The 11,917-nt window shown below is 36.8% G+C and overlaps 2 protein-coding genes across 2 annotated transcripts; both read left to right on the top strand.

Moving 5' to 3' along the window:
- Window positions 1-2,246: 2,246 nt before the first annotated feature.
- Window positions 2,247-3,270, top strand: LOC149139855 (serine carboxypeptidase-like). Its single transcript, XM_089450838.1, has 4 exons — window positions 2,247-2,336; window positions 2,478-2,736; window positions 2,901-3,034; window positions 3,157-3,270. Exons 2-4 carry the CDS (start codon window positions 2,625-2,627, stop codon window positions 3,268-3,270), a joined length of 360 nt encoding a protein of 119 aa, XP_089306964.1. The 5' UTR covers window positions 2,247-2,336; window positions 2,478-2,624.
- Window positions 3,271-5,720: 2,450 nt separating this feature from the next.
- Window positions 5,721-6,553, top strand: LOC149139854 (MLO-like protein). Its single transcript, XM_089453179.1, has 3 exons — window positions 5,721-5,997; window positions 6,102-6,142; window positions 6,254-6,553. The coding sequence occupies exons 1-3, from the start codon at window positions 5,970-5,972 to the stop codon at window positions 6,437-6,439; spliced, it is 255 nt and encodes an 84-aa protein (XP_089309305.1). The 5' UTR covers window positions 5,721-5,969; the 3' UTR covers window positions 6,440-6,553.
- The last annotated feature ends 5,364 nt before the right edge of the window (window positions 6,554-11,917 follow it).

The raw sequence follows: 11,917 nt of genomic DNA, 5'->3' as shown, positions 1-11,917 counted from the left end.
TGTCACTCTCTTATACTTTTCTTGTTCTTGTTCAACAAATATACACAAACCAAAGACTGCAATGCTAACATCTCAAAGTGAGGTCTGTGTCACTCTCCTATACTTTTCTTGTTCTTGTTCAACAAATATACACAAACCAAAGAGTATCCATGTCCACTCCAAATTACTAGCAAGTTTTATAACCTTAAGATAGCTTTGTCTTTAGTCATGTTGTAAGTTGGATGAAAATGATTAGTTATCTTGATAGCCTCAAGTTAGTGTTGTGTTTATTTATGATGTAAGTTGGCTGAAAATGATTAATAATCTTGATGAATGTATTTCAGGATGCATTCAGGGATTCCCATCAGGTGCTTCCTAGCATTGATGATGGAAACATTGAAAACCAATTGGCAGTTGTTGAATACGTTGAAGATATATACAAATTATATAGGATAATTGAGGTATGTTTCTCTGTCAATGATTGCAGTTTCTTGTTAGGGTGAAGGTAAAGTTTTATTTTCCTTAACTAAAATTTGGCATTCATGTATGCCCAGGATGTGAGTTGCGTACCTCCAGATTATATGAGAAACCAGGTTAAAATCAACGCAAAGATGAGGGCAGTCGTGATTGATTGGTTGGTGGAGGTACAACTTTGTTCCTATGCTAGTTCCAACTTCCATTTGCTGTCAAACTTAGATTGAAAAGAGATTTATATGGTCTATCTCTTAGGCCTGACATCAAAATCTTAAAATTTTCAGGTGCATTTGGAATTGGAATTAATGCCAGAGACGTTGTATCTCACTGTGAACATCATTGACAGATACCTTTCTATTCAGAGTATTGCAAGGAAGAATTTGTCATTACTTGCTATCGCTGCAATGTTTATAGCTAGCAAATATGAAGAAGTCTGTCCTCCATAGGTAGGATGACTTGATGACATCTGTAAGAAAGGATGTGTATATATCTAATTAAAAGAACACTTTGTTGGCTGTATAAAAGTACATACACCAGCAATATCTACTCCTACAGAAGATTACGCTTTATGCTGGAATCAGCACAAAAATTATATTATAATAGGTAACACAATATTGATAAGAGTTGGTTTATACTTGGCTACAGGTCAATGACTTCATCCGCATCTTCCCAAATGAATGCACGTCAGAACAGATAGTGGCCATGGTAATTAGCTCTAACTGATAATTCTTTGTCATTGATTGCAACATAGTCTCCAAACATTTAGATTGACTGATCAATTGATAATAACTCTTCGCAGGAGTTTAAAGCAATTGAAATTCAAGCTTATAGTTCCCACTCGGCCATATGTATTCCTCCTCAGGTTTCTAAAGGTAGCTAATTCCAACAAAGTGGTAAAGTTTTGAATGACACCACTTTTTATATTGTTGAAAGCAGCCTGTGTGGCATTGATCAAATCTACTTTCGAAAATGCCTCATAACATCTAGCATTCATGTTTTAAATTACTTTTCTTTATTGTATTCCTAATAATACCCTGCTGTACTGACAAGTCGTACTATCTATTATTCAGATGGAAAATCTAGCATTCTTCTTGGTTGAACTGTGTTTGCTTCAGTACATAATGAGCAAGTACAATCCATAAAATTTGTGTTAAGGGCTTTGAACACTTATCCGCTATGGAAGGCTTGTTTGTTGATGTGGTTTTTGAAATATTCAATGTATTTTTTAAGTTGTTGGTGCAAGCGTTTTCCATAACAGTAGTGAAGGCTTATCTGGATCTCAAAATATTGTGCATAGGTGATGCTTTTCCCTCCTCTAGTTAGTTCTTTCTTGTTTATTGTGTGTTTTTACAAACATTTTGCAGTATGGTCCACTTTTTATCGTTTTTGATAATATATCTCATGTATTTGATACTTGTAGACCTTTAATCCATAAAAAGCAGCCCAAAAATCTCAGAAATAGACACCTATAAATATAAACTAGTCATCAAATTTCAAGGAATATTTTTTCATGGGGCTAAAATCCTATTAAAATTTGGAACAAAATGCATATTTTCATATTTATGAGATGTATACTTTGTTTACTGAACTAGATTTATATGTGTTCATATTGAAATCTTGTTACTATGTTTTAAATTGCGAGACGCTTGATGGCTAAATGTTGTTTGCTTTATGATCCTTAGTTACCATTTGTGAAGTGTTTTAAGTAACTGGTTACGGCTGATGTTATGCTGGATCCTTTATCGAAGGTTCTTAATGTACGTTCTGATTATAGCCGGTGTGATAACTTGCCAGGTACCGAAGGGACTATCACATGCTTTGCATCATACTTGGTGTGCACCTCAATTTTCAATTCCATTATGGCATTAGCTGGGAATATCAATGTAAGACTTAAATTCTAAATACTGGACAGCCAGACATTATGTTTATTTTATCAACATTTTGTATCTTAAAATGTAGTTTGTCATCGTTGTTTTATATATCTTACTATATTAGTTTTCATTATTTTGTTTTATATTTTGCAGTACTATGATGTTCGGAAGGAGTGCAATGGTGGCCTGTGCTATGATTTTTCAAATATGGAGAATTACTTAAACCAGGGTTCCGTTAGGGATGCCCTGGGGGTTGGCAGCTGAAAATTTGTCTCCTGTAGCCCCTTGGTTTATGAAGCTATGCTTACTGACTGGATGCAGAATATGGAAGTTGGCATTCCAACACTCTTGGAGGATGGTGTTAAGTTGCTAGTTTATGCAGGAGAATATGATCTCATTTGCAATTGGTTAGGTAATGATACTATATACATATAACATATTGTTTTTGTTTTGGAGAATGACTTTATGATTTAGGTGTTAAGTCTGTTATTAACTTATTTGCAGTAGTGTTTTTCAGGCTTGTCAGTCTAATCTTCAAAATTGAAAAGTTAATTGTTCAAATTATGTGTCTTTCAGGCAATTCAAGATGGGTGAATTCCATGGATTGGTCTGGAAGTGAGAATTTCAAGAAGGCACCTACAAAATATTTCCTTGTAGACGATAAGGAATCAGGTTTAATAACCAGTTATGGACCACTTAGTTTTCTCAAGGTAAAAGGCACTCGATGATCATCTTTGATTTCGTTGTACAAGTAGATAATTTCTTCCTTACGGAATCTTCTATTTTTCTGCACCAAGTTCATGATGCCAGTCATATGGTCCCAATGGATCAGCCAAAAGCAGCGTTGGAGATGTTAAAATGCTGGACACAAGGAAGTATTACTGATGACAATTCTCAAATTTTAAAGACAGTGACGGAGATGCCAGAGAAGAATTTCGAGAGTTAGTTATCTGCTTAACTAGGAGAATTGCTCTCTTCACCTAGATTAATGTAAATATTTCTAGATTTGCAATAGTGTGCATCCCCAAAGATGTGTATTTTCTGATTTGCCAAAATAATTGTGCATTGGGACCATTAGTCTTGTTGACTTGTGTCAAATTTTTTGATGGCCACTTTTTAACTGTATAGAAATAGTGCTTCTTATTGCTTACCAAGCCTTGTGGAATTATGATTATACATGGTGTTAAAGTTATATTCAAGAACATGAATAGTATGCCCTGTGTTCTTATTCCAACATGTTCTGATGTCCTAATGGATGAAAGAAATTGTAAATTGGATGAAAGAAATTGTAAATTCAACAAAAATATTTGGTTAGAGTCTCAGGGAATTCAAAGCATGATGCTCTTAGCCTACATTCAATTTTATTGACAATGACATGAAAACATTTATGTTGTTTGCAATCATACAATGGATGCCAGTATTGTCTACTTATATTTGAATTGGAGGCTATGTGGTTTGGCTGTGTTTCACTTCTCGTTAGTTCTATTATTTTATTGTTGAATATGCCTGTTTCCTCTTTTTGCCTCTTATCCCTTTATAAGCCTCTTGGACATTAAGTTCTTGGCATGGCAAGATATGTCCATAAAGCGCATGGACTATCTACAGTCCATCAATGCTTGCTGCTGCTGCTGTCTACACTGCTCGATGCACTTTGAGGAAGGATCCATGTTGGAACAAAACACTTGCCCTTCATACAAGCTACTATGAAGCAGACCTGAAGTAAGCCTTAAAATTTTTAAAGCATCATGCTTTTAGTGATTTTACCCTTCTAAAGAAATCCTACTCCTAGACATTTTAGATTTCTTCATCAATTACAGGCAGGCATTGTTGATCAGCTACGGCCAGAACATTGTGTCTTGATCAACTATATGTTGGAACTCAGCTACTAACACCCTATCTGAATTGAATCTTTATCTAATACTAATGCGCATACTAAGCGTCTGGAGGCGTACGCACATTTTTTTAACTCTGTACATTGAGGTAATAACATTTATGTGCATTGTTCCAGGGAATGTGCGTATTTCACCTAAATACGAGAGGAAATAAGCTGAGAGTTGTTCATAAGAAGTATTCAAATCGTTGTAGCAAGTCTATCTTTTAGCAACTCTCAGAATTTCAGAATGAGATTGCATCACATGACATTGGCTGACATAATACATTTTAAATGGTCTTTTTTGGATTGCAGAACTGATGCTTATGGGATTCATCTCGTTTCTACTGACCATTGGAGAGAAGCCCATTTCTAAGATTTGTATACTGAAAGGAATGGCTTATAGTATGCTTCCATGTCAAAAGGAATAATCAATGGCTCCTGCTATCGATCATTGTTCTGAGGTGGACACCAAACTCTATGTTGCGTATTCGAATTTCCCAATGCTATTAGATGTTACTTAGATCGTGTTAGTCCATTTGATATGATTCAAGATATTTATGATAGTTTGATAATTATTCATTCCCTCTTGATTCAAGGGTAAGTATCCTCTGGTCTCCCTCACTGGCATGAACCAGCTCCACTACTTCATCTTTATGTTGGCAACTGTCCATGCGTTATATAGTGTCCTAACAATCGCCCTAGCAAGAGCAAAAGTAAGTGCCATGGGAAATAACTGATCTTCTCCCATGTCATTCAATTTAAATTTTTTCTCGGTTTGAATTTGCTTTCATATCTTCATGCGTTCGAAACATCTTTAACTCAAAATACAAGTCATTTTCGGTCATAGATGAGGCGTTGGAAAGCATGGGAAAAGGAGATAGTAACAATGGATTATCCATGTTCACATGGTGAGTTCTTTTCAATTTTCTTCTCTAAATGGCCTCGTCTTGCAGTCTGTCATGTTTGAAAAATGGCACCTAACCTAGGTTACGAATCTGGAAATTTCAACAGGGACACCTGTGAAATGATTTTAGGTTCAAACATCAAGAATATTTACGATTGGATAACGTTTTGAGGAATTTTAGAAAGATTGTTCTCAAGAACAAGCAGCTACGTGCTTGCTATTTGTTTCATGCAGATCCTTCAAGGTTCAGGTTAACCCAACAAACTACATTTGTAACGCGTCATATGAATTTCTGGAGCAGAACACCCATTATTAAATGGGTGGTAAGTAATTCATACTCCAAATTTTCAAGGGATTTATCTTGCTTGAATCCATTTTACATGTAATATTAATATTCATTGCAGGTTTGCTTCTTCAGACAATTCTTTTGGTCAATAAGGAAAGTTGATTACCTAACCTTGCGGCATGGCTTCATCATTGTATGTCTCCATAACTTGAAACCTTCGTTTAGATTTCAACTTGGTTATGTAAACAACCATTTCATTCACGTGATTTATCTGATTTGCCTTGTGAATTTTCTTCCTTGGTACTGTATAGGCCCATCTCTCTGCAAATAACAAGAAGTTTGATTTTCATAAATATATAAAGAGATCATTGGATGACGACTTCAAGAGGGTGATTGGAATCAGGTTCTATTAACTTTTTGTGCGTAAAAACTTTGGTCTCTAGCAATAATAATTGATTTTCCTCCTGCAACGCTTCTCAGTCCTCCTTTTGTTTTGTTTCTCTGGGAAACCTCCCCTTGCTTTTTACCTAACACTACAACATTTATTGTGTTATCTGCAGTGTTCCCCTGTGGACTTTTTCCATGGGCTTTTTGCTTATCCACTTGCATAGTAAGACTTCACAACTCTCTGTCTTACTCCAATGTTTAGTTTTGTTTCTGTTACTAGCGAATCTGACGTTGTCTCTTTCACTGGCTGCATTACTGGGTGAGCAGACTGGCATTCATACTTTTGGTTCTCCTTCGTTCCCTTAGCTGTAAGTCCCTGTAAATGTTCGGAAGTAGAATTACTAATGATATAAGTTAATGATATAGAAAAGTTGTCAACTATTGACTTCTGCGTGTTTATTGCTGCATTACTTGTGCAGATAGTTTTGATAGTTGGAGTGAAGCTGCAACTTATAATATTAGAAATGGCCTTAGCAATTCAAGGGAGACATTCTGTAGTTAAAGGAATTCCAGTGGTGCAGCCAACCGATAAGTTGTTTTGGTTCGATCACCCTGAACTTATTATATTCTTGATCCATTTCACTCTGTTCCAGGTATCGAAATAATTGCGTTGTAAATTTTATTTCCTTAATTGTGTCTATTATATTTATGACAATGACATAAAGGCTTGATGGTTCCTGCAGAATGCTTTCCAGCTTGCTTTCCTTTCGTGGACATGCGTAAGCCACTTTTATTTTTAATTATAATAAATTATAATATCAGCTGAGACTTTGAATCTGCACAGTTAACAATAGGATCACAATGATGATTGCAGTGGCAATTTGGCTTAAACTCCTGTTTCCACGATAGGCTTTATACGGTCATATTGCGAATAGTCATTGGGTAAGTATGTCGATCATTATATAAAAGCATATTCCCGTCATAAAGATCTTTTCTTCGGTTAATTTTAACAATTGCTTTGTATTTAATCGTTATAGATCAAAATTAACTGATAACTTTGTTTCTTGTTAAAATTTATAATCAACCTAAGTTCAAATTTAGCATAATATTTTTAAATTCTAATTTAATTTTTTTTTAGCACACATTCTTTGTTTACTAAAATTTAAGTCTTTGGAAATTGCAAAAATGTATTATAAATGTAAGTCCCAACTCTAGCCTGAATTTTAATGTTTGGAATAGATTTGCAAATATTCTCACCCTTGTTTTATACTTCCCCTTTAAAGATCATTAATGGGGAACTGAAATTATATGTATGTATTGTGTGGAAGATTCCTGCTTATTATCTTACGAATCTGTTCCAGGTGAGAACGATATGGGCCAGCAGACATTCAAAATGATTTTATTTATTTATTTTTAAATAATTTTTTATATTGTCTCTAGAGAGACAATAGTTTGAATTATGGACATTTATTTTTTTTAAATAATTTTTTATATTGTCTCTAGAGAGACAATAGTTTGAATTATGGACATTTATTTTTTTTTAAATAATTTTTTATATTGTCTCTAGAGAGACAATAGTTTGAATTATGGACATTTATTTTTTTAAAATAATTTTTTATATTGTCTCTAGAGAGACAATAGTTTGAATTATGGAATTGTCTCTAAAAAGAAAAAAAATGTAATTGTCTCTAAAGAGACACAAATGAAATTGTCTCTAGAGAGACAAATCAAATTGTCTTATAGAGACAATAATAATATGTGTTCTATATTGTCTTTACAGAGACAAATTTTTGAGACATTATATTTTGAGACACCCGCTTAGAGACAATATTTGAGTTTCTTTTTGTCTTAAGTTAAGACAATTGACTCAAATATTGTCTTAAATATTGTCTTAAAACCCCCCTACATGTAGTAGTGCCAGCTCAGATGCTTCCTTTGCTGCTGGTGACTGTCCAGGTTGACCGAGAGGAATTGACCATGCTGCAACTGGTTCTCCCTATGAACAATCAACTAACAACTATGAATGATGAACTAACAACGTGGGCTATGGATCTTTCTATGCCATCATGTTATTTGCCTAAGAAACCATCTATGAACCGCACTGATCAATCGTGTAGTAATTATGCTCCAATTGATCAATTTATTATAATACAATGAGGTGGTAGTCGGAAAAATGGGTTATTTATCACCAGAAATATTGTTCTCACCATTGAGAAAATCACTAAATTAGCCATTTCATTCTAGATCAGGACTGAAACTAAGATATCCCAAGTGAATCATGAAGAAACTACTCGAAAAAAGTCGTATACATGAAATTAGAATGGAATGGCGAAAAAAAGAGGGCCTTCCTTAGGGCACTCGTCCATGAAATCAATTATTTGATCAAGCGTAATTGCATAATTTGGTTAAATGAATTCAGATAGAATAAGGCATTTCGAAATAATAGAAAAAGAATTGATTGAAAAAACTATAATCCAGCTTCAGATAAGTGACAAGACGAGGATATAAGTTGATACTTCGCATGCATGGAAGTAAGGATAGAAGTTGATATTTTTGGTAGAAGTGTCTCTTTTTTATATAAGTTGAGATTTTGACAACTTTCTTCATCTCCTCACATGCTTAATGAGAGGCACATGAGGGTTATTCCTTCATGCACTAGGGGAGAAGACAAGGGATGACCACTCTTGCCCTCCATAAAAGCATTAATCCCTATTTTCATAATAGAACAATATCTAAGATTATTCCCTCCTTGTGAGAAGCACATTAATTAGGCTTAATCACTTAATGCATTCGAAGTAGATTGTTTGGTATTTAAGAGACGTTTGCACATTTCATTAGAGAAGTAGATATGCCCCTACGGTGAATTTCATCACTCCCTCCCGTTACAACTAACCACTCCCTCCATATGATAAGGTCCTCTCCCTAGACCCACAACTCTATCGAGCCACTAAACGTTCCTTGAGACTGATGCCCTAAGGTGAACTTTCTTGGGTAAATATCAACCAAAGTTGTGGGTAACTTTTGAACGCCGCCAACAAGCATTCGAACTCAATCAAGTACTCGAAATCTATCCTTTCGGCAAGCACTCGAACCGGCAAGCGACGTATCCCTACCTTATTATTAAGGGGTGGAAAGTGGCCATAAAACGCCTTAAATAGCCGCAAAAGACTAAATTGAAAGGATGGCTTCTTAACCTCCCTTCCATAACTTTCCACTTTGCCATTATTTGTCATTACCTCCGATGTGCAAAAAATTGAGGGTATTTTTTGCAGCCCTCCTTCTTTATTTTATCTCTTCTTCACAGTTAAGGCGCATATGAGTTAGGCCATGAAACATTTGTTAGAAACTAATATTCCTAATGGTTCGTTATGTTAATGACGAGACCCTTGAGGACCCCTTGTATATCCCTCAAGCTTGGGTGAATATGATAGGTGAGGGGACCGTTCAGCCGACTATCCAAAGTGTATTTTTGCTCTCCTTATCCCATAAGTTGGGGATCAAATTGCATCAATAAAGTGAGGAAGTTGGATTAATAAACCTTCCTAAGGGCGAGGGAGAACAACCAGCCAGCAGGGAGAATGACCAACAACATTGTTGAAGGACCCATTTGGCAAGAACCTAGACTTCCGCATTTTCCCTAGTCCTTTATTACGCCCAAGGCCAAGGCCAAGGCCAAGCTAAGGAAGCCAAACCAAAGAAGTAAGTCCAAGAAGACAAGGAAGTGGCAATAATGTTTAGGCATAACGTATTGAATCAGGACTTTTGAACTACATGAAAGTGAGGGCATATAATTCCTGGGCTAGAATGGTTGGGCTTCAGTTGGGTAGGGGACTAGCCGACCCCCCAAACCCTCGTAAAGGGCATACGAAGGAATGAAGTTGAAAAGATAATAAAATTGAGCTATGGCATCTTGGGGTGGTGTTGCAGGCAGAGGAATGGCAATACACCTGCCTCCCATGATGACTAAGCTTAGTAACAAAAGGAAGCACTTATATATTGGGCTGGGAATAACTCTTTTTTTTTGTTGATTTTGTTTACCAGCTATCTGTAGAACGAACGTGTCGATAGATGCAACATCACCATAGAGAGGAGGCTTGGATAGCCGAAGTTGAAACACAGCTTGCATCTGAAATCCATCTCAGTTCTTGTTGCTTGCTCAGAACCAGATTCACAATAACGATATGGTGTTTCATACTTAATAGACAAGGTTACCCGACGAGAAACATACATATTTTCGTCGAGGTCGATCGCATTGTTGTCAAGCTGCTATCTATTGATGATGCCATCAGTGGGGTGCTCTATTGATTCTCTTTGTTCGTATATCTCCCTCAGGAAGACCAACAAAACCACACAAAAGCATTTCCTATTTCCTGTCAATCACCAATCTTAAGGGACCGTAGGGAGAAAAAAGTGGTTGGGGCTAGATGCCTTCTACTGGGTCTGACATACCAACTGATCTTTTCAACCATATATATTCTGAAATATCAAAGGGTGATTTACACTAGGGCTCTATGAAACTATGTAGATTACGTCGGGAGGATTACAAAAGTAAGGGCTAGGGGACCTCGTTTATTACTCATAGCCCGTAGCATTCCTTCCAATTCCATAACCATAGCCTACAGAGGCAAAGGAGAAAGAATCTTACCCTGTAACAAGGGCATGGGCAGGGGTTTTTGGTTGTTATTCGTTCCATTAACCCCGAACCCATTGATTCTGAACGAGCAAAGTAGTAAGTGGTTTACGCTATAGTCATTACTCTCATTCATTGCAAAGTACGCATCATAGCCCGTTGTTCTGATTCCATATCGAGACCAAGCATATGAACCAGCGGGGGTTACAACAGCATAGAGAAAAAGTGGCAAAGGCAATAATAGCGTCGGGAAATACAGGGATAGGAGTAAAGAGAACATCAAGGAGAGAGCATCAGAGAACATCAAGGAGAGAACTTATGATAATATCATAGTTAAAGTACTCATTCGAGTCGAAGTTCAAAACTTATCGTAAGCCTGTCTTTCTTTCATGCCAGCCAGCCGTACCACCCACTACCCCCCTCGCCTGCCTGGTTGACCTTATCGGGCATGCCTGAATGATACTGCTTGGAGAACCGCTTGAAAGAAAAGATCTTATCGCTTGGCCCCACCCACCCCCTTCCTCTGTGAGAGCATTGAAGAGCCCAATCCATCCGAGCCTGATCCTCTCATCGTATTTTATAGAAGTTACTACTCTACAAAGTGAAAAGCGTATACTCGTTTGATTGATTGATACCTCTTTCGAATCGACTCAACTATCCTTGTGTTCCTAGTTGAGCACAAGAATCCACTATGGTCTCGATGATCATGCTCGAGAGATCACATTCTCGGGATACGATCTTAGATTCTTGAGGTAAAGGATTCGTCATCATCACTTTGAGTGAATTGGAGGACCCAAACAAATCTGCATTGGTAGCAGACCACCTCTAGTCTATAACCATCCTAAGAATATTAGTCGATGGATTTTAACCAATTGAAGTTTACCTAAAAGCAACAAGAGCAAGGCAGTCCTGAATGATTATGAATATTTCGAGGTCAGGGGCGGTTTTCGTCCTCTTGTATCAATCCATTCGTAAGGGCTTCTAACTGCTCGGATTCATTTACAAAGCACTTTTGACCAAAAGCAGCCTTGAGCGACATATAAGTAATTGGGGTGATCAGGGGAACAGGAATGACTCGTAGTACTTGTGAAAGGGTGGTGATTTATTGGATCGAGTATTTTCTTATTTTTCTTTACCTACCTTATGAGTACAGGCATCCTATATACTCCTATTCACCCTATCCAATCATTCCTGCTTAGTTTGGCTCAGCGCTGGCTCTGTCTATCCCTAGTGTTTTCATGCACCCTGATTAGCTTTAAGGTTACAATCATCCATCTTTCTTGGATATTTTCATTTGACTATAAAGCACAACCCGCCCTAAGCCCTGGTCTATAGGTGAAAGCTGTTTACCAGGTTAAGATGATGATCATCATGAATCAGATAGAGGGTTACTAAGAAAACATCCAAGCATTCTAGTTTGAGAGCCAGTACCCCCCATTGAATCACCAATAGGAGAGTTCAGAGGGCATAGCACATTCTTGGCTGAAAGAGAGCATTGGATTCATCATAGGTA

Source organism: Pinus tabuliformis, chromosome X, assembly GCF_031772625.1.
Source record: "Pinus tabuliformis cultivar Carrire ecotype Pingquan chromosome X, CPIR1, whole genome shotgun sequence".
Taxonomy (NCBI): domain Eukaryota; kingdom Viridiplantae; phylum Streptophyta; class Pinopsida; order Pinales; family Pinaceae; genus Pinus; species Pinus tabuliformis.
Note: the sequence above shows the minus strand (reverse complement) of the source record. Positions and strands in the feature narration are given on the sequence as shown.